At 33.0% G+C, this 23,966-nt stretch overlaps 1 protein-coding gene and 1 long non-coding RNA gene across 2 annotated transcripts in view; both read left to right on the top strand.

The window, feature by feature from the left end:
• The window catches only part of LOC126879984 (uncharacterized), a 49,391-nt gene that overhangs the window by 15,209 nt on the left and 10,216 nt on the right, over nt 1-23,966 (top strand). Inside the window, exons 5-7 of the mRNA XM_050643436.1 lie at nt 136-1,302; nt 5,041-5,270; nt 18,543-18,754. Of these exons, the coding sequence (XP_050499393.1) occupies nt 136-1,302; nt 5,041-5,270; nt 18,543-18,754 (1,609 nt within the window). The remainder of the gene's footprint in view (nt 1-135; nt 1,303-5,040; nt 5,271-18,542; nt 18,755-23,966) is intronic.
• Nucleotides 7,716-9,200, top strand: LOC126879985 (uncharacterized). The gene is made up of 2 exons (XR_007696359.1): nt 7,716-7,858; nt 9,123-9,200. It is a non-coding gene; the product is annotated as an uncharacterized LOC126879985 (long non-coding RNA).

Here is a 23,966-nt window from a genome sequence, read left to right on the forward strand (position 1 = left end):
CTTTTAGTTATTTACAGTGAAAATTTACTAAAATTAGATTATTACGCTACTGTTCATTAAGCATCATTACCTATAGTAAATAGTTATAAGATTTTAGATCCATTAACAGTTTCATTAGCTTGTTTTTCTTTTCAGAATCGATCAATCAAGGTTGGTGCATCAAACACGGATTCATAGTACATTACATGTTTTCCATGTCCCAGCCAACGCCCATATTCGATCCCTGCATTTCCTTAGCTTATCCTAATCACCTGGTTATCAATACTGGCCACCACATACATATACTAAACGTTTCAACATCAGAACCCCCTCAGCTAACCGTTTCATTACTTAATTTAGCAAAAGACGACGACAAACTCCTAACAAATACTCCTACTCATACATTTAACGACACCTTAAGCGAGGTATCAGAAACCCCTAGCGAACATTTCGGTACAAGTAGTGTAGTAGATGCCATACTAGAAGACTTTAGTGAGTACGACTTGGAATCCAACGAATGCAACAAGCCTTTCCACGAACTCAACATAAGTTGTGAACCTCTGAATGTTACCGGTAAAAGCTATCATAATACTTTAGTTCAAAATATCGTAGATCCTAGAGTGAAGAGGTTGCAAACTAATAGTAAAGAGTACTTATTCTCAGTACCTCAAAGTTCGACTACTCAGAAGTCGTTAGAAAAATCAAAAATAGATAAGAAAATCGCTGAAAAGGCGTATGAGTTTATTGAAGAGAATGAGAAATATGAAAAAATTAGTTCGTTTAGGAAAAAGCGATTGGCTGAAAAGAAATATGAGTTCTCGGAAGACAATAGTGAAAATATTGTACCATTTAACTCATTACGTCGAGAACGTAGATATCTCTACAGATCGCAAAATCGTTGTATAAAATCACCAGACTTCAATTCCATTTTCCTGAGTCCCAGATCAAGTGGCCTAAGATCTCCCATGCAATCACCCAAGTCTAAGAACGGCCAGTTCTCCCCCAGTGGTGCTCGAAACCTATACTGTCCTTCCTTGCGCAATTCCCCTCACCATTCCAAGTCTCCCATAAGTCCTAAAGAATCTGCTAGGAAGTTTTACGTGTATTCTCCTAGTTTGGACAGTGACTGCTCGGATTCTGATTCAAGGCTGATTATGAGAACGTCCAGTAATTTGTCTACCTCAGGTGATAATAGGTTTAGTAATTCGGGACTGCTAATAGTAGATCCGAAGTCTGAGACGCCCAAATGGATCAAGAAAGTTGTTCGAAGATATTCGAATGGTGATTATGAAAATGGATCTCTGGTGTCAGGACAGAGTAGAGGTGAGTATTGTTGTTTTAATAAAATAAATAAAATGTATATGCAAAAAAAATATCCAAAATAGCTGCAATGCGCAAAAATTGTATTTTACTTTTATTTAATTCTTCTTCTTTTTGAAGTTATACTTCTTTAGGCACGAGGGTGAATTTTTATTTTGCCGGGCGCATGCGCACACCGACAGTATGGTTTTAGTCGCTCAAACGTTATACGGGATCTGATTGGGTGTTAAAATCATCTGTCAATATTTGTTCAAATGGATATTATGCATAAACAAATGTTGTGTATATTAGTTTTTATTGTTGTGAGGACAGAGACAAAAAGCAAGTTTATAATTATTGTAGTGACTTTTTAAATAGTTTTAAAAGCAACAGGTACGTACCTTATTGTAAATGTTTCAGTATTGTAATAAAAAATTACAAATTAAAAACATATTTGGAAAATGTACCTACGTAGCTAACCTAGCTACTTACCTACCTAGGTAATGCTTTGATTTACCAACAAAAATCTCCATCTAATATATTGCTTTTTTAGTCTACATTTTGTTGTATTTTAATTCCACAAGAATCAAACTTATTTGATTAAACTAAGAGAATAAGCAACTGTCAAAAATTTTTAAAACGTTTAGATGCTGTATCTTCCCACTTCATTCACGTGTCTCTGTAGTTAAATTCTGCGTGGGGTGAGTTCAAAATAATCTAACAACCTGATAGACGCAGGTTCAATTCCCAATGCAAATTTTTATTTTTTTTATACATTTTATGATTGTAAGTATATTTATTATATTTTTTTTTTCAGAAAATACGTATTTAGTTAAAATTTTCTCAACAATTGTTCAGAAATCATTTCTTTGTTTCATGTTTCAATGTGTTTGCGTGTGTTTTATTCTTTGATTTTTTAAATTTTTGGTAGGTATTGTTTTAATAAAAATTTTTGGAAAGTAGTAAGTATTAAAATTAGTTTAATATTTAAATAAAATATAAATAAACTGTTTAAAGTATATTGATTTCGTTGAAATCATATAACAGAAGTATAACTTCTTAGGTGCGTACAAAGTACACAACATTTTTTTTTAAATTCTTTCTTTTTTCAGAATTACCCCTTAAAGTTTGTCGCACTTATTTAGACACACCCTGTATTGATGAATAACATGGCCAGTTGTTAAAGTACCTAACTTTTTTATTATCCAACATAAGCGAATGAATCAAAAAGCAAAATGTTAAGAAAGCCTAATATTCCACAACAGAGGCGTGCGGGGGAAGCACCACTTCCCTATAAGAAAATGTATTATTAATTAATATTTATTAATCAAAAATGTTTCCCTAATCCAAGTAATCTCCATATTACCTAGGCAACAGGCATTGAAAAATATTAAAAATTAATCGCGAAAGAACGAACTTAATATGCACACAATTCAACTATTCGGTTCACTCCTGACAGAAGCGCATCTCAAAATCGGCGCTTGTCATGCAGTTGTCCCGTTTAACAATTGGTCAGGGTTCAATGACCGCACCCACTAGTCGCGCGAATTTTGGTACCCTGGAAGCGGTCGTCCTAGCGCCTTCCGAAAGTGGGATGCTCCGACTGTTACTGCTGCTAAGTGGTGCTTAGGTACCTACATACATTCGCTTAAGCTTAAAGAATATTTCGATTTAAATTTTTTGCAGAGATATTTCCTTTTACTGATCCTTTATTTGACATTTTACAGATGAAGTCAAATGACATTGCATTTTGTATAAGACAAATTGATGACTTTAATAATACGATAATTAAAAAACGAGAGCAGTTTAAAAATATTTGGGATAAAACTGAAAATATGGGGTTTGAACATGAAAGAAAAATAATGAAGATTGATAATGTCGGCAACAGAGAGACCTTTTGATAATATTCTACAACAAATGAATTCTAGCTTTCAAAATTTTAACGCACTAATAACCCTAACCCTGCGTTGTTGATGTGGATTATATGTTTTTTCTAAATAAAAAAAAATTTAACGATTTAAAATTTGTAGAATTATATATAATCTTAATATTTCTAATTATAATTCATCAAAATTTCCCACAGAGGAATTTATTTCACTACGATTAAATAATGAAAATTTTTTGATATCCTAGCTTTGCATTCTCAGTTAAGTGTCGTTTATGAAACAACTGACATTAGTGATAAAGAAATACCCAGAAATCTGGGTATTTCTTTATAACTACTGGTTTAAACAAGTCACTGTGTGAAGTGGTCAAGTTGTGTGAATTAGTAGGTACTAACTATCCAACCACAAGTGCATCAGTTGAACGAAGTTTTTCAGTATTAAAATGCATTAAAAGTTTCAAATTAAGAGTTTAAAAGAAATTCAACAAGCGAAGACAGACTTTGAAAGTTAAGTCTGTTTTAGACTATAACATAAAATGATATAAGAAAATGGTATACTAAGTTTTGTCACAATGTAAAACAGGAAACAAAATCTGTTAACAGAAAATGTTATACAAATTAGAACATGTCCTATTTGATAACAATTTTTAGTACACAGGCATGCGCAGTTAGGTTATTTTCGTTATACTGTCACATTGGTTCTTTTAAGGTTAACTTTTCTTTTAAGAAATGTTGCAATGGAAGCATCTGATAATAATAGAGTTTTCTTATCCATCATATAACATATCTTTGTAATATAAAACTAGCTAAGTTAAATGTTGAGGAAAATGAGGTTAAAATATTCTTAAAGAAAATAAGAAGAAGAAAATTGAGGTTAACAGTACATGTACCATCCATTGGTACCATCACAAAAATATAAAATAGTACTTTTTTAGCATGTAATGCGCAGAATCACATAACATATTCTAATAGGAAAAAGTGACAATGTAATACGCAAAACTTCTTGTATTAATATTGTACACAATCATTTCATGTAAGTTTTTGTTATACCATTTTCTGTTAACAAAAAAAGGTATAGTCTAAAACAGACTTTAGCCCTATTATCCATTGAAAAAGACTGCATTCAACAATTATCAGAAGTTGATAGGAGAATAATCCTCAAGTGGGCCTTGTGTCATATTGTTGAAAATTGTGCGTTGTGGAAAATGCCTCGGAACATATTTTTTTTTTAATAGAACTCTTCTTTGGGAAACCAAGCCCGGCGCGAGGACTCAAGGCTCGAGCTAGCAATACAGATCAATGATAGGTCACTAGTCACTAGAAATAGCGGGAATAGAGTGCCTCACGCATTGATCGGGGTAGGATTTAGTGTGTGAGTCATTGTACCCAGGACGTCTCACATAAGCACTTTGCTGATAGAGAACCCCTATAGCGCATCAGAGTGTTATCAGGTGGGAAGTGGCTCGACCCTTAAGAAAAAATTTTTATATCCTTATTGAATCACTTCCCCTTTCGAGAAAGTCACCGCACGCCACTGTTCCACAGGGTGTTCCAAACTTTGAGGAAAAAACATACTATCATTGTTGCACCCGGTATACAATGACACTTATCTGTTTAGCAACAATATTTACATTGATATTCTTGAAGAATAAAGCTATAACATATTAAAAAAATCACTAAAATCGGACAACAGGTTTAGGAAATACGAGACATCAAAAATGTCCCATTTTTAAAGTGGTGAATTTGGATGCTTAGTGTATTTGCGTTCTACCAAAATTATGTTCAGTGATTTTATATTTCATGTCAACATGAAACTAAACCAAATAGATTATATAATATGTTATTCGGTATATTAGTAATAATCCTTTTTGTTTCAGATGACTACAATATCCCTATAGAAATACCTCTGTTGGCGCAAAATCTCACCGATCAACATTTAGATATGGTACCGGACTTCAAAGTAGATCAGGTAAACGAAATACAACTGATTGTGACGCAGAGATCTTTTGACTGTGAGCAATTCGTTCAGCGGAGGGCTCAGAAACTTTGTTCCGAAGCACAGTTGGAATTTATGCACTGTGAAGACTACGATATTAAAATTATACATGTAAGTACATTATAATTAAAGGGTAGCCCCCGTTAAGATAGGCAAAATGTCCTCATTTTCAGAATTGAATTTTTAAAAATTTTGGAGTTATACCTACTTCTTTAGGCGCGATTAAGAGTGAATTTTTATTATTCTGCGCGCATGCGCACACAGACCGTATGGAGTTAGTTGCTAATCTTTCAAGTTATGTATGTATCAGCTCAAATAAGATATGAAAATAATATATTAGTGTTTTTAGTAAATATATTTATTATAATTTTTGTGTCTTTGGATTTGTCTTCCTCGGGAGTAAGATAATAAGTATTATTAAAACATTTTTATTTTATACTTCACTTGATCTATTTGTCACCGTGATCGTGATTATGTCCGAGAAGCGATGTAAACATAGCCGTGGTAGGTCATTGGTAGAGCATTCGACTAGAGATCGAAAGGATCCCGTGTTCAAATCCGGACAATTCATACTCTTTTTTTTTAATTTTTGGTATTGTTTTAATAAAATTTTTTTGAAAGTAAGTATTAAAATTAGTTTAATATTTAAATAAAACACAAATAAACTGTTTAAAGTATATTTATTTCGTTGAAATCATATAAGAGAAGTATAACTTCTTCCGTGCGTACAAAGTACACACACATTCTTTTTTTTTTTCGTACTATTTGATTAAAAAAAATAAGGCTCAGCGCTTAGAACAATCAAAACCCCTACGTTTTTGCGGGGTTTGAACCTGTTTCTCCCATTTTTTATGTCGTAAAGGACTCAGTTAACTTGCTTTGATTTTTTTAAGTCTATATAATGAGGAAAATCCCTAAAAAAACCCAAAAAAACAGTTTTTCGGATTTACGGAATAATCTGAAAAAAAAAAATTAGAAATATAGTTTTTGATAAAATACACAAAATAAAAATAAATTAGTCCTGCTCCAAAAAAAAGTTATACGCTTTTTCAAAAAAAAAATGCATTTTGAGGTTAGGTACACTCAACATAAGGATTCATAAAACATATATACCTCGTCCAATTTACTTACCGTTGCACGTCATCCGCGCCATAGCCTGTGACACGATACCAACACGAAATATTTAGGCGGTAGGTGCGTTCCCCTTTATAATCACTTTGATTCCAAAAAAGAACACACCCACCGCCTAGATATTTCGTGTTGGTATCGTGTCACAGGCTATGGCGCGGATGACGTGCAACGGTAAGTAAATTGGACGAGTTATACATGTTTTGTAAAAGCTTCAACTAAGCGTGTGAATTTGTTGAAATTTTTAAAGTGATTGCATCTCACCTAAAAAAAAATAAAAACAAAAAAATACGTTTTTGGTGGTAGGGCGAGAGGGAATGGGGGACGCAGGTTTACAATTACACTGAGTTTAATCTTCAATCACATAGAATGTAAAAAAAATTATTTTGATCTATTTTGTAGTGTATAAAATGGAAAAAAAACCCAAAAGCACCCTAAAAACAGTTTTTTAGATTTTTGAAGGTGACGCACCTTACCGAAAAATACGAGAAAGTTAAAAATATAGTTTTTGATAAAATACACCAAATAAAAAAAATTAGACCTGTAGCTATCTCCAATAAAAAGTTATACGCTTTGTCCAAAAAACAAATAATAAAAATACAATTTGAGGTTATGTACACTTAACCTACGAGTTTATAAATATCCATAGATATATAATCATAGATATATAATACTCTAGATTGCGCCCTGCGATCTTAAAATGGGTGACGGTTGCGACAGAGATAAATGAGCCTATTTGGTCGGTAGTCTCTTTTTAATTTAAGGGGAATATCGACGACGTGAATATCCCACTTTATCGAGTAATATGTGTTGACAGTTGGAGCGGGTGGTGACGGGAAATGGTCTTTGGTCTTCGGACGTGGATAATCGTGGTTCGAATCCCATACCCAACTTTACTTTTTTTATTTTTATTTAATCAATATTGCGTTTATTAGATATTTTTACATCTGAAAAATGGACCTAAGTAAATCTAGCAGATAATAAATGTATGTATAGTAAGTTAATATTGGAATACATAATTTGTGAACTGCATAGTAAAATAAAAGTCATTCGTTATTAATAGATATAAATTCGTCATTATTCGAATGATGTGAATGTTTGTTTTGCTTCTACTTTTTTAAAAAATTGTAACAATAGTTTCATAAATAAAAATAATGTCTAATTACTTATAATTGAATCGGTCATTTCAAAAACAGCAAAGTCCACAATTTTCAGAAACTAACTTTTTGAGAGGAATAGACTCCTTTAAGATAAATGTTGTGTGCAAAAACGACACCAGTCCAGTAAAAACATTAGGAACAAAACTACAATATAACTCTGAATTTTGATGTCATTCATTTCATCCATCTTTCGACTATATAGTTAGTTTTCTTTGCTCTTCTGTAAAATTAGGAATATGTGACTCATGTTGTTTTTGAAATGACCGATTCAATTAATAAATCGATGGTACATTATGTTGATATTAATTATTGGTAATTTTTTACGAATATTTTTAACAATTACTTTATACTATTCTACAATTAACTTATTAAAAAAATAACATTGGCTTTTATATTTTTAAAAATCTATAGGTATCTACACAGTTTTTCTTATGTGTTATATATTTCTTTGCATAGATTTACTTTAGAGATGTAATAATATCTAATAAACGCAATATTGATTAAATAAAAAATAAAAAAAGTAAAGATTGGTATGGGATTCGAACCAGGATTATCAACGTCCGAAGACAAACGACCAGTTCTCGTCGCCATCCGGTCGAACTGTCAAACCATCTAAAATACTCGACGACAGAGTAGGATAGTGACGTCGTCGATACTCCCCTTAAATTAAAAAGAGACTACCGACCAAATAGGCTCATTTATCTCTGTCGCAACCGTCACCCATTTTAAGATCGTAAGGTGCAATCTAGAGTATTATATATCTATGTATATAATACTCTAGATTGCGCCCTGCGATCTTAAAATGGGTGACGGTTGCGACAGAGATAAATGAGCCTATTTGGTCGGTAGTCTCTTTTTAATTTAAGGGGAATATCGACGACGTGAATATCCCACTTTATCGAGTAATATGTGTTGACAGTTGGAGCGGGTGGTGACGGGAAATGGTTTTTGGTCTTCGGACGTGGATAATCGTGGTTCGAATCCCATACACCAACTTTACTTTTTTTATTTTTATTTAATCAATATTGGGTTTATTAGATATTTTTACATCTGAAAAATGGACCTAAGTAAATCTAGCAGATAATAAATGTATGTATAGTAAGTTAATATTGGAATACATAATTTGTGAATTGCATAGTAAAATAAAAGTCATTCGTTATTAATATAAATTCGTCCTTATTCGAATGATGTGAATGTTTGTTTTGCTTCTACTTTTTTAAAAAATTGTAACAATAGTTTCATAAATAAAAATAATGTCTAATTACTTATAATTGAATCGGTCATTTCAAAAACAGCAAAGTCCACATTTTTCAGAAACTAACTTTTTGAGAGGAATAGACTCCTTTAAGATAAACGTTGTGTGCAAAAACGACACCAGTCCAGTAAAAACATTAGGAACAAAACTACAATATAACTCTGAATTTTGATGTCATCCATTTCATCCATCTTTCGACTATATTTTATAGTTAGTTTTCTTTGCTCTTCTGTAAAATTAGGAATATGTGACTCATGTTGTTTTTGAAATGACCGATTCAATTAATAAATCGATGGTACATTATGTTGATATTAATTATTGGTAATTTTTTACGAATATTTTTAACAATTACTTTATATAATTCTACAATTAACTTATTAAAAAAATAACATTGGCTTTTATATTTTTAAAAATCTATAGGTACCTACACAGTTTTTCTTATTTGTTATATATTTCTTTGCATAGATTTACTTTAGAGATGTAATAATATCTAATAAACGCAATATTGATTAAATAAAAAATAAAAAAAGTAAAGATTGGTACGGGATTCGAACCCCGATTATCCGCGTCCAAAGACCAAAGACCAGTTCCCGTCGCCATCCGCTCGAACTGTCAAACCATCTAAAATACTCGACGACAGAGTAGGATAGTGACGTCGTCGATACTCCCCTTGAATTAGAAAGAGACTACCGACCAAATAGGCTCATTTATCTCTGTCGCAACCGTCACCCATTTTAAGATCGTAAGGCGCAATCTAGAGTATTATATATCTATGTAAATATCATAGACATATAATATTGTTAGGTTATTATTGTCTTGATTTATTTATGAACTGTTCCGCGAATTGACTTTTAATTATTATTAAATAAATAAAAGACTTATTTGAAATTGTTTAATTTATAACACTTACAATTTAACACTTAAGTTTACAACAATATCTAATTTATGTTACACTTTCTAACTTATTTAATTCATTTACAAATATTATTTATCTACTTTAAAAATATATACATTTCAATAACCCGATCGCGACGTTACAATAATTCAAGCGATGGTAAAATATTAACTGACCCGGCTCACCCGATCCGTGCTTATAAAGAGACTGTTCTGGACTTCTCCATGCCAACCGATTCAAGTAAACAACTCCATCCATACGCTTCACAAACCATACATACTCATAGACGTTTCACGACCATGTTAATCTTTCGGATCGAATTAACGCCATCTCTTGATTGGAATGGGAGCTAAATTGACAAATTTTAATTACGTGAGAATTTCCAATTATAAATTTTGCGGGATTTTTGATGAAATTTCGCAGGAAATTAAAACAACAGAAAGACAATTCAATGTTTTATTCCATATTTTACTGAAAACTTCAAATATTCCATTTTTTTTTTCAAAATGCTAAACACTACTGCCATGTGTCACGTGAAAGCACTGATGTGTAATATTGAGTTGAATGAAAATTTTTGAAAGAATCTTGTAGATTGTTTAGAGTTTAGATAAATATTACCTTATAATCTTTTACAAACTTCCAAAAATATATAGGTCCGAAATGTTGATGACACACTTGTCTATTGGAATACACAGTTTCAGGATCTATTATATTGTTTTTTTTTTAATGTGGAGAAACACAACACGGGATGATCAATGTAAACTAAAAATTCTACTCATAAAAACGGAGAGGAGGTTAATACAATTGATTAAAATTGTGATTAAATCTAATTAAAAACGTAACACCACTATAATAAAATCATTAAAGTCCACTTTACATCAACAAGAAATTGACAAAGTTATTCAAGGCCAAATTTGACGTGTACAAAATGTATGGTTTGTAAAAGAAAATGAAGGCATTTGATGAAATAGAACAATTGGATATGTTTTATTTTGTCAAATTTCTTTATTTTCTTTTTATTCACGGCAAAATTGGATGTAGAATTGTGTTTTGTATAAGTCAAATTTGACCTTGAAGAAGTTGGTCAATTTCTTGTTCAATTTATTGTTGATGTAAAGGGGGTATAAGCCACAAACTGTAAAATAAAAAGTAAATAACAAATTAATTTAATTGTCAACTGTCAGTTGTTAAATATGACAAGATAATTAACTGACAACGACATCTCTGGATTGGAATGGTAACTAATTTGCTGTCTTGACCTTGACAATTTACGTGAAACGTCTATGAGTATGTATGGTTTGTGATACGCTTCTCGAAGAAATAGAAAGAATCCCGTAACTCTCGTCTAACGGTCGGGTCAGGGCCGGACTCAGTGAGAAATTCATAACAATATCTAGACTGCGCGCTGCTATCTAAAAATGGGTGACGATTGCGACAGAGATAAATGAGCCTATTAGGTGGAAAGTCTCTTTCTGATCGACGGGATTTAAGAGACTTCCCACCTAATAGGCTCATTTATCTCTGTCGCAATCGTCACCTATTTTTAGATAGCAGCGCGCAGTCTAGATATTATATGTCTATGAAAAAAATAGACATAGTGGAGTCACTGAAGGTTTTCACCTCCGATTTCGTTGAACCTTTATCGATTTTCATGAAAATTGGTGAGTAATTAGAGGATACCTCAAGGAACAAAGGTGACATGATGTCAACTTGTGCTTTTACCCTAGGGGTGGATGCCACCCCTTCTCGCGGGTTAAAATTATTTTATTAAAAATAATACCATAAATCGATAGAGGGACAAATTATAAGCAAAATTTGTTATATAAAGTTATTAATATAAATCAATACTTTTTGAGTTATTAAAGACCAAAGATTTTATTTTTTCATAAAAAAAATGCAAGTTTTTCACCTATAACTCAAAAACTATAAGCTTTTACAAAATAGTTATTATTACTGAAACTGATGATAATAAAAAACTAAATACATTACTCACTTAAAGCACTAAACTAATGTTAGTTCAAAGTGAGTTATTGGCAATTGAATGTGTATTTTTTTCGACGAGTACTCAAATCAAGTATTTAAGCTTAAATAACGGGAAAACGATGCAATGTATAAAATATACCTGCTAACCATTTGTCAAAGTACTTTGGAATACCTATTAAATGAGCTTCAGAACAAGTTAATAGCGTCAAAATTAAGCAAGTTATGATGAAAATAAAAGAAACCTTTCGAATTTTTTAGGAAAAAGTGAAAAATTAAACATACGCCATTTCCACAAAAATTAAAATTTATAGTAATCCTTACAAGAACTTCTTTATATTAGCATAAGTAATCATTTAAATAATTTTGACCTTTTTTGAATGCATATTTTTGAAAAGAAGGTATAATTTAAAAAATCATAATTTTTAAAATTATGGTAATTTTCATATTCTTTTGAAAATAACTCCAAAAATACTCAATATACGTAAAAAATGAAATATACCCAAATTTTAGTTTTTTCTGTGTCAAATATTTTACCTGTTTTACTATTTCTATAGGATAAAAAGTAACCGAGATAGAAACGTTTAAATCTTAAATTTTGCTGTGAGAACCATGCAACCGGGGCCATTTAACCTTTTATTTCTATAAAAGTGAGTCGTCTAAAAGATTAAATTTAACGTGGTTAAATAGCTCTTGGAATTATCTTTCAAACGGTTTTTAGATAAGCCTGATATCTTAAAAATAAACCAAGTTTATAAAAAAAACATAACATTTTTTGGAAAAATTTTTAAAAGATAAATTTTGAAAAAAATTTTATGCATAAATTTTAATGCTATCAACATGTTTGGGTGCTCATTTGATAGATATTTTCAAGTACTTTGACAAATGTTAAATAAGTTTATGTTATAAAATGCATAATTTTCCCGTTATTTCAGCTTGAATACTTAGATTATTTTACTCGCCGGTAAAAATATATATTCAATTACCTATAACTCACTTTTAGTTAACATTAAAAGGTTTTCTAGTAAAGGGTTTATTTCATTTTTTATTTTGGTAATTATAACTTTTTTGTAAAAACTTATAGTTTTTGAGTTATTGATGAAAAATCGGTTAAAACATGCAAACTTCTCAAGGAAAATTAAAATCTTTGATCTTCAATAACTCAAAAAGGTTTTATTTATTTTAATAACATTATATAATAAATGTTGCTCAGAATTTGTCCCTCTATCGAATTATGGGGTTCTTTTCAATAAAATAATTTTCACCCCCGAGAAGGGGTGGCATCCACCCCCAGGGTAAAAGCGCAAGTTGGCACCATGTCACCTTTGTTCCTTGAGATATCCTCTAACCACTCACCAATTTTCATGCAAATCTCTGGAGGTTCACCGAAATCGGAGGTGAAAACCTTCAGTGACTGCACTAACATGTTTTGAAGCCTCAACTATGCGTGTGAATTTTTTGAAGTTTTTAAATTTATTGCATCCTATCTAAAAAAACAAATAAAAACGAAAAAATTTACTTTTTGGGTGGTGGGGAAGGAGGTGGAGTGTTAAAATTGAGCTGAATCTTATTTTTGAACCACATAGAACTTAAAAAAATGAAAAAAAAATCATTCTGGAAGTGCGGTCATTTTGTCTCGTCTAGGGGGGTACCGTTTTGATACCAAATTTTTTGATATTTATATTGCTGATTTCCCTAATACACATAACCAAACTTACATGGAATCACCATGTATTTCAAAGCAATATTTATTTCTTTTGAAAAAACTTGTTATTGTTGCGAAGAATAAAGGTTTTTATTGAAAATAGACAAATCGATAAGACAATCAGATAGTACAGCTCAGTACGGTATAGGTTATTTGCTTGAGTTGCAAATTGAGGAGATAAGGAGAAGAATGCAAGTGGAAAAAGATGCCCTGCAATATATAGACGAGAGAAGACTGAAATGGTACGGCCACGTACGCAGAGCAGAAAACACTTGGATAAACAAGGTTGCAGAATGGAGCCCAAGAGGAACGAGAAGAAGAGAACGACCTAGAAGATCTTGGAAAAAAATGAAGTCGACGAAGCCATGTCTAAGAAAGGATTGGAAGACGGAGACTGGGAAGATCGAAAAAAATGGAAGTCCTGGCTGACGGAAGGGAAACGGCATTAGCTGTAGACAACCTTTTATATATATATATATATATATATATATATATATATATATATGCAAATTGAACGAAAATAAATAAAGTATCTTTTGCGTCCAAAAACGAAAATATGCCTCCTGTGGGGTTATAGAACTTACAACGGGGAAAGATTATTGGTCTAGTAGAGCAAGTAATGTTCTCAGATGGACATAGCTGTAAAGCTAGGCGTAACACAGGGCGTTCTGTCCGAAACCCTGTGTTAGGTGACAGGAACTAGGAAAGCTAAAAATAAAGCAAGGGAAAGTCTCCAAAAAGTAATAACGGCTCGCCACTATCGTTTAATTGTCCAATCGGCTGGAAGACACCCAACCATTTCTCACCTGCAGCTCCAAAGGCAGCTTTTGGAAGCTACAGGTGTAACTGTTTCAGTTGAAACGATAAGAAGAAGAGTTCGTGCCAAGAAGTATACAGCAGGAGACAGTTATGGGTTCCCGAGTTATCCAGGCAGCACAAGATTGATCGCCTAAATTGGTGTCTTCATCACCAAAACTAGAACATTGGGAATTGACAAAATGTGCTCTTTTCAGAAAAATTTAGGATTTGTGTAAAATCAGTTGACCCACGAAATCGTGTACGTAGAGGTCGAGGAAGACGAGCAAAAACTGGGAAAACTGTCAAATCTGTTCACAAATATACAATGGGAAGTGTAATGTTCTGGAGAGGAATTGTGATCCTTAAAAACTCCTTTAATTTTCATCCAATCAACTTTAACTGCTCACAGGTATGTTGATAACCTGTAGTTAGGCTCTGGAGAGGTGCAACAGGAGAAAATTTAATTTTCATGCATGGTAATGGACCTCCACATACCATGATAGTGACTAGAGACTTCATTGAAGCACAAGGTATCCCTTGTTTGGAGTGGCCTGCTTGCTCACGTGAGCTTAACCCTATAGAGCAGTGGTTCCCAACGGGGGCGGTACCGCCCACCGGTGGGCGTTGAAGAGAGATAAGGGGGCTTTTGGGTCCAAGGAAAATTTGGGGGGCGTTGAGGAACAGCTGCCGCCCCCCTAAAGTAACTCATTGCTTCTTTGCTTCTAACAACTTTGCTTTTCGCTTCTCACACAGAAATAGAGAAGGTGAATCCGAAAATATAAACGAAATGCACAAAATGCATTTTGGTTATGCACCGTGCAATTTTTTATTTATCACTCAGTCCAACACTGCAACAATTTCGACGTTGCAGTCGAACGTTTCAGTTTGGTTAGTATAATTCCACTTCCAGTAGAACCTTTCTGCTTTAAGTGAATTTTGGCTCCTCCTTCGCGCAGCGGCATGGTCAGGCATAACTTAATCATTCGAGATTGTTTCGCTAAAGCAGGGTGGTGAATTTTCTGTGTGTTATTTGCAGAAAGTTGCAGTGCATTTATTAGAAATATATTTTATTGTAATACATATTTGTCACAAAGGTAAGTATCTACGTGGCATTTATATCACTTACTATAATTCTTTATTATTTTTCCCTATCGTAATTTACGAGGTGTTTGTAAAAATGTAATAAATCTAAATTTGTTTCCTTATATGTATAGTTATTGTAAAATATTCAAAAAGTACCAACTTGCACAAACTGGATCAAAGTAAAAAGTTAATTAGGACCTACCTACACTGAGAGAAGAATTGGGGAAAAAGTACAAAAAATCTTAATAAAATTTACTATACTGAATAGTAATCTGTTCATAGACTGCCAAAAATAAACTATTTACTGAATATAAAGTTATTTTTATAATATGTGTACAGTATGGTAATTTTTAATAAGTTGTTTTGTAATTTTTCCTCAAATTCTTCTCTCAGTGTATATTTATTTACTTGTGGCATGTTTTAAATTTCTCGACTACTTGCTTGGATATTCCGCCACTCTGAAATATTGATTTTGCTAACTAAAAAAACATTTAAAAGTTTATTGTTTAAAATTATCAAAGCGGTGGCTATAGCATATTTATTTTTACAGATATACCTACAGTATGTCCGATCCAAAGAAAAAGTGCAGACAATACAATGTCGAATATTTGAAGTATGGTTTTATTCAGTCGCCTTCTAATAAGGCATTACCAATGTGTTTAATTTGCCAGAGAGTTTTCTCAAATGAAGCCATGAAACCTTCACGATTACAAGAACATTTGACCAAAATACATCCCGACAGAAAAGACAGAAATTTATCATATTTTGAAATGCTCAAAAAACAACATTTCAAACGTCCAACTTTAGCTAGTATCTTTTCAGCAGCATCAAAGCAAGACGATGATGGGCTACGTGCTTCTTATAACATTTCCTTACTTATAGCTAAATCAGGAAAACCCCATACTATTGGCGAAGAATTAATACTGCCAGGTGTAAGTGCAAGTTTTGCGGACTGTACTGCACCAGCCGGCATCTGATATTATTAAAAAAATTCCATTAAGCAATAATACGGTACAGAGACGAATTGACGAAATGTCTGAGGATGTGGAGCGTTCTCTAACTGATTATTTAAAGACTACTGAGTTTTCTTTACAGCTTGATGAATCAACTGCCAAACAATGAGTCTTTACTTCTTGCGTACGTTCGCTTCATAAAAAGTGAAAAAATCTGTCAAGAACTGTTATTTGTAAGAACACTGGAAACATATTCTAAAGGCAAATCGATATTTGATGTTCTGGAACACTATTTTACAGATAAAGGTATACCTCTGGAAAATGTCATAACTGTTGCTACAGATGGTGCTCCGGCAATGGTTGGACGACACCGCGGACTGATAGCATATTTGAAAAAAGCGGTACCAAATATACTCGCCGTGCATTGTGTAATTCACAGACAGCATTTAGTTGCAAAAAATCTTAGTGATCGCCTTCATTATTCACTACAATATGTAATTACTGCAGTTAACAAGATCAGAAGCAGTGCTCTCAATGATAGATTGTTTAGAAAACTGTGTGATGAAAACGACGAGAATTTTAATCGTTTATTGTTGCACACAGAAGTTCGATGGCTTTCGAAGGGTACCTGTCTAAAAAGATTTTATGATCTCTTTGACTCAGTTTTAGAGTTATTTGAAAGCAAAGATGATTCTTTGAGAGACAATTTATTAAAATTTAAGAGCGATATTGTTTATTTAACTGATTTATACGATAAATTTAATGAAACAAACCTACAGCTACAAGGTGATAATTTGAATTTGATCAAAGCAAAAGGAACTATTTCCTCGTTCGTGTCAAAACTTAATTTGTATAGGCAAAATTTGGGTCGGAGACAATTTCATCAGTTTCAAAATCTTTCCTCTGTGAAGACAAATGATGAAGACATTCTGATATATTGCCAGCACTTGGAAGCACTTCAAGAAGATTTTAGGAATAGATTTCAGGATATCCTCGGTCTGATTATTCCAGATTGGGTGCTAGAACCGTTCTCAAGTTTAGAAACAGCAGAATTATCACTACAGGAGGAATTGATAGAATTGTCAACAAATGAAGAGTTAAAAGTGAAATTTAAAAATGGATATCAAGAATTTTGGCTGCAATGTCAAATTTCAGTATTATATCCAGCTTTATGGGCTGCATCAAAGAAGTTTTTCATTGCCTTTCCTTCATCGTATTTAGCTGAAAGAGGATTTAGCATAGTCAGCAATTTATTAACAAAGAAGAGAAATAGACTGTCCATAGTGGAGCGCGGTGATTTAAGATTGCTAATGACAAGTATGGAACCAAATATTGACAGATTACTATCATTACATCAAGCTCAGCCTTCTCATTAAAAATGTTATATTATTATTATATTGCTTTTTATGATATGTATTTAAGTTAAAGTTTGATCAATACATGAATACTGTATTTTTGAATAAAACATTTTTTTTTTAATTTGTTGTTGCTTGGATTAGTTAAGGGGCCGTCGAATCATATTTAAGGTAGTCTTTGACCCAAAAAAGGTAAAACAATTGTGAATGAAAGTGCGTTACTAATTTTAAGAATGGAAGAGTTTTTTAAGGGGAGCGTTAAGTATTTTGTTTTTGGAAAAATGGGCGGTAGGCCGAAAAAGGTTGGGAACCACTGCTATAGAGTATTTGTGGGATATGATTAAAAGAAAAGTGAGAGGTCGCCGGGATAATCCACAAAACACCGCATGGCTGGTACAAGCTGCTCTTGAAGGATGGAGCAACCTACCACAACAAAATGTTGATAATTTGATTAGGAGCGTGCCCATGCAGACTGAAGCGTGCCCACGCAGACTAAAGCGTGGGCATATAATGGGTGCGGATTGAATAAAGACTAGAGGTGATAACACTGACTACCGAAAAAAAAACAAAAAAAAATAAATAAAAACAATTTAAACATTATTCGTTTTAAATTGAAATTTTTTATGCTATTGACTTAAAAAAAAAACTAGTTTCAATTTGTGTGTTAAATACATTATTGTTTTATTTGATTGTTATGTATTTGTTATTAAATTGCTTTAAAATGTTTGACTTCGTGTGTTCGTTTTTTTAAATTCGCACGATATAATCATAGGCGTAACCAGGGGGGGGTTTTGGGGGTTGTAACCCCCCCATTGGGATGTACTTTGAGCTCTATACGCTTTACACCATAGCCCTCAGAGACCTTCCAGTAGTTGTAACCCCCCCCCCCCCTTTCAGGTAGTTATAACCCCCCCCTTAGGATCATCCTGGTTACGCCTATGGATATAATAAGAAATGTCAGATGATTCCATATAAGTTTGGTTGTGTGTATTTAAAGTTCCCCAGTATTCAATTTATTTAGTAAAATATTGGTTAGCGGACCAATGTTTAGTAAATTTTTTATTTTTTCAGATTTGTCCAATTAACGGCCATATAATTTGCCGTGCCATTATTAAAATAGGTGCTTTAAAAAATCCTTATCCCACTGTCGAGCATTTTTCGGCCCACTTTCTGTTCACGTGGAGTATTGAGAACGATGCCTTCGACGTGATAGAGAACAAAGAACAGACCAGGCTGGTACCTGCTCACGAGAAGGTTGATATTCCAGAATATGATATTCCTAGGTAAGAAATAGTTATGAATGCATTCTAATAGAATTCTAGCCCTCTTTTAACCTTCGGATGACCAAGCGGGGGAAATTGTGACCCCAGCGTATGTTTTTCTTTAATAAATTCAAAAGTATTTTCAATTTTTAACTCATTATTTTTTTTATTTGACTTTAATATCATTCTAGATATCCTCATATTTTGAAATAAAAAAAAATCCCTATATTTTACGAATAAAAAATATATTCTGAAGTTGATGTTTAATAAAATAGCGTCTATTATGTGTAATTACAAGTAGTTTTACGCTAATGAGGTCGACTTTGCAAAGTAATAAGACACTTACTCAACATACACACTACACATGACACTAATACTCATGTTGTGACTGGCTGAATGACATAAAGTCATTTTGACATTTTTGACCTGGGTCATTTCCCCCCCCCCCCTTGGTCATCCGTGTAACAAAAAAAGGTTGGTCATCGGAAGGTTAATATACAGAGTGAGTTTTATGTATGGAAACACTCAATTATCTCGGAAACAGCTTGCACGATTTTTATAGATTTTGGTGGGTAAGGGTTTTCTGAGGCGGCCGATATTATAGTGGCAATTACATTGTTGTCAGATTTTCCGTTTTTCTGGAAATCTAATGAACTTTCTTATTTCGAATGGAACACCCTGTATATTTTTTGCGTTTTGTAGTCCTAAATAAATACTGACTATTTTTCATGTTATATTCCCTATACCTAAATTCCATAATTTCGGAGTTATTGTTACATTTATTTTAAAAAACAATTTTAAACAAATTATAAAAATCGATTTTTTCGGTTCGGGTAAATATTACTTTAGGTTCTTTGGATCATTGGGAACAAAAAAGCTTTTTGTAATTTTTCTATAAAATCAACCGTTTCCGAGTTATAAACACTTTAAAACTGAAAAAAATCGAATAATGACGATTTTCAAGGTTCAAAAACACAAATAGAAAATATAATTTTAGAAATTACGAAGTACCTAAATTCAAGCTCTATCCTTTTTCTAGGAGCTGGCCATAAGAGTTTTTGGTACGTTTTATTCTAAAACATCGCTTTTTAATTTCTTAATAAAGCGCATATGAGAGGACGGGCGATCGGTCTGCATTAACTAAAAAAATATTTTAATATAAAACAAGTTCAAATTACTTATCGATATCTGGTAAAATAAGGCTTGAACTTGAATTTGGGTACTACGCAGTTTAAAAAGTAATAATTTTTATTTGTATTTTTGAACCTTGAAAACCGTCATTATTCGATTTTTTTCAGTTTTAAATTGTTTATAACTCGGAAACGATTAATTTTATAGAAAAATTACAAAATATTTTTTTTGTTCACAATGATCCAAAGAATCTAAAATAATATTTACCCGAGCCGAAAAAATTGATTTTTATAATTTGTTTAATTTTTTTTTAATAAATGTAGCAATAACTCTGAAATTATGGCATTTAGGTATAGGGAATATAATATGAAAAATAGTCAGTATTTCTTTAGGACTTCAAAGCGCAAAAAATATACAGGGTGTTCCATTTGAAATAAGAAAGTTCATTAGATTTTCAGAGAAACGAAAATTCTGACAACAATGTAATTGCCACTATAATATCGGCCACCTCAGAAAACCCTTACCCACCAAAATCTATAAAAATCGTGCAAGCCGTTTCCGAGATAATTGAGTGTTTCCATACATAAAACTCACTCTGTATTTGCAGGATATATCAGTTCCATTTGATGACTTTATTATATATATGATAATGACAACAATAAAACACTAAATACTTTTGTTTTCAACACTTCCACAAGATTTGTTACAGTTGATTGTCACTACTGCTGTTTCGGCAGAGTGCCTTGTTCAAGTAATGTATTTCAAGCAATTTGATTTAACCCAACCTGAGAGACTTGTTCGCCCCTTAAAATGACAATCGGGTGTAATAATTCGTTGGAGCGAGGTGTATTAATTCGTGTATAAAAGCAGGAATTTTTCACCGCGCTCCAATGCTCCAGACCATCCCTTCCCCCCTATAGCACTCTGATGCAAGATAGGGGCACACTATCTGCCAAATGCTCTTCATGTGGGAGTCCTGGGTAATATAACATAGTTCCCTAACCGAATCAAATACAGGCTAGCGTGAGGCTCTTTATGCCTGTTATTCTCTAGGTGATATATTTTTACTATGAGTCTACACTTTATAGTGTTCAACTGAATAAGTTGAGGAGGGGCAAGCTGTTTGTCTCAAGTTGGTCATTCAGAATTATATCTGTATTTTGTAAATTATTAATTTCCATAGATTCTAATAAAAATAGCTTAAGGCCTTGTAACATGTTTTTTTATATAATAGGATTAGTAAATAATTAATATACCTTTTAAATTAATTATAAATCCCTTTACAAGCAACAATGTTACGCCCATGTCCTAACTGCCCTGGTTATTTCTTTGTCGGAATGACAATCGAAATTACTTATAACGGGCCTGGGTGGTCACAGTTGTAAACGTTACCGTTTTCTCATTGCAGTCTTGTCAAAACGGGGTGTTTTGAAAATAGACCAGAGCACTTGGCTATTGTTAACATTTTTCGTACGTAGCGAAATAACTGTTAAAGACCGTTCAACAAGTTCACTTCTAAAATCCCGTTAGGTGCCCTATTCAAAACGGGGATGTTTATTGCCATATTGTATAACTATTTTCCGTTTACTTTCTATTTCAAAGGATCTGTATTTTCGAACTAAAATGCCGTTACTTTATCTAAACCCAAAATAGGTCGGTGCTTTTTAAGAAGTTGCCATTTTTTTGAGAGGGGATATATCCCCACTTTTTTAGAGTAAAAGCTTCGAAAAAATTGCGAATAGGAAAGGGACTTGGTGGCTGTTTTTCTTCGAGTGCAGATGTGTCTGTCTCGTATCTAATATCTTATCTGCAATATATCTTGGATGTGAGAAGTCACTCTATTATCTTATCTGGGTGTGAATTCACTCATCATCTTCCTGATTTAGATCTAACATCCGATTAGATCCCAAGTCACAATATAAGTTACTTCAGTGCTTGATTACTAGTTAAAGTAAAGTTAGATTCAGTGCAATTTAAGAAGCAACATCATCAGAGTTACTGTAAGTGTCTTAATTAAACATACATCCAATTATCTCCAAAAGTAGAGCTAATCTACGGGCTATCTACCTCAAACCTTTCTTCATCTGTAGCTAACCACCGATGTAATCTAGTTCACTAACGGACAGCGATTTCATTAATAGAACTTTTTAATCATTAAATAAGAACTTTTCATTCATCATCATTCTCTTTGCCTTATCCCTATGCGGGGTCGGCTTCCCTAACTGCATTTCTCCACACAATTCTATCTTGGGCCATATCAATGTTAATCCCCTTTACCAACATGTCCTGCCTTATCGTCTCCCCCCAGGTCTTCTTTGGTCTTCCTCTCCTACTCCTTCCAGGAATCTGCACTTCAGCTATTCTTCGTATTGGGTGGTTAACGTCTCGACGTTGAACATGACCAAACCATCTTAACCTATGCTCTCTCATTTTGGCATCAATTGGTGCCACACCTAGACTTCCCCTAATATACTCATTTCTAATTTTATCCTTCTTTGTCACTCCACTCATCCATCTAAGCATTCTCATTTCCGCCACATGCATTCGCTGTTCCTCTTTCTTTTTCACTGCCCAACATTCAGTTCCGTACATCATAGCTGGTCTTATGGCTGTTTTATAGAATTTTCCCTTCAGCTTCATTGGAATTTTTCTGTCACACAACACACCACTCGCTTCTTTCCACTTCATCCATCCAGCCCTAATTCTACTGCATGCATCTCCATCTATTTCTCCATTACTCTGTAATACCGATCCTAGGTACTTAAAACTATTGCTTTTTACAATCATTTCACCATCCAAAGATACCATTTTATTTGTAGTAGCTCCATCTTTAAATGAACATTCCAAATACTCTGTTTTTGTCCTACTAAGTTTTAAACCTTTTTCCTCCAGAGCTTGTCTCCACTGTTCCAGTTTTTGTTCTAAGTCTCTTTCACTATTTCCTACTAACACGACATCATCAGCATACATTAAGCACCATGGAATGTTACCCTGTATTTTCGCTGTTATCTGGTCCAAAACTAATGAGAATAAATACGGACTAAATAGACTAAATACGGACTAAATAAGAACTTTTCATTATCAAACATTAATTACAAACATTCACTATTTAATTCAAAGCTGTGCGAATGGCTTATTTTATAAAACCGAGTACGGGTTTTTTGAATTTTGAATTATGTTAATTTTGTATGCTTTGCATTTAATTTTATAATATATTTGTTATATTTTCTATCCATTGTTAAATTTATAATATTGGTTAGCTCGAGATAAGCCCTAAACAGCAAAGAGATATTTTTATGGTAGATGCTTGATTTAATTTTTTTTTAATTAATGACCAGGCTCTCTTTACTGTGCTTTTAATTGTGCACGATTTAACCATATGATACTTGTATTTCTTTTATCATATTTATTGTTTAGTTCTACATGTATCCAACCACACATTTTATTTCATGATTTTTATTTATTTACTCCTAATAAACTTGCTGATAAGAGATTACCTCTAAATATTTGCTAAGTAACATAACCTATCACTATGTTATCTTCTACCAGGAGAAAGATCACGCAGGATAAGTTTTGTAGGTAAGTAGGTGGACGACTGTCACCGAATATATTTATTATTTCTTTATGTAGTGGGTTTTATACATTTATTTATTTTTTACTAAGTCACTGTTCATATCTTTTCTTGTATTTAGTCTCAGAACCTCATTATCTTTCCTTACCTGTTTTCATTTTTAAGGTTTCTTAATTTTCCCCTTGTAACCCCAAAAAGTTAAGTGGCGCCCTGTATCTCTTTTCTTTTCTATGGTAATTTTACCTACCGATCTTTTTATCTAACCTACCTTCTCTTGTCTTATCTTTACCTATTTCTTCTATTTGCCCCATTCCACGTTCCAAAAGCTAGTTTCGAACGCACGACTCGCTTTCCACCAACCATCTGGCTGCCGTTCGCAGTGTTTCCATTGGTGACCTTTCTAGCACCATCCAAAAAAGGTTTCCGAGGTTACAGCCTTTATTTTGGCGTAATTGGTCATTAAAAGAATGATTATGATCTAGAAAGTGAAGTGCGTACGTAAAATCTGTTTTTCTATTATTGAAAGCCCTT

The sequence above is a fragment of the Diabrotica virgifera genome, chromosome 2 (genome assembly GCF_917563875.1).
Source record: "Diabrotica virgifera virgifera chromosome 2, PGI_DIABVI_V3a".
Classification (NCBI taxonomy): domain Eukaryota; kingdom Metazoa; phylum Arthropoda; class Insecta; order Coleoptera; family Chrysomelidae; genus Diabrotica; species Diabrotica virgifera.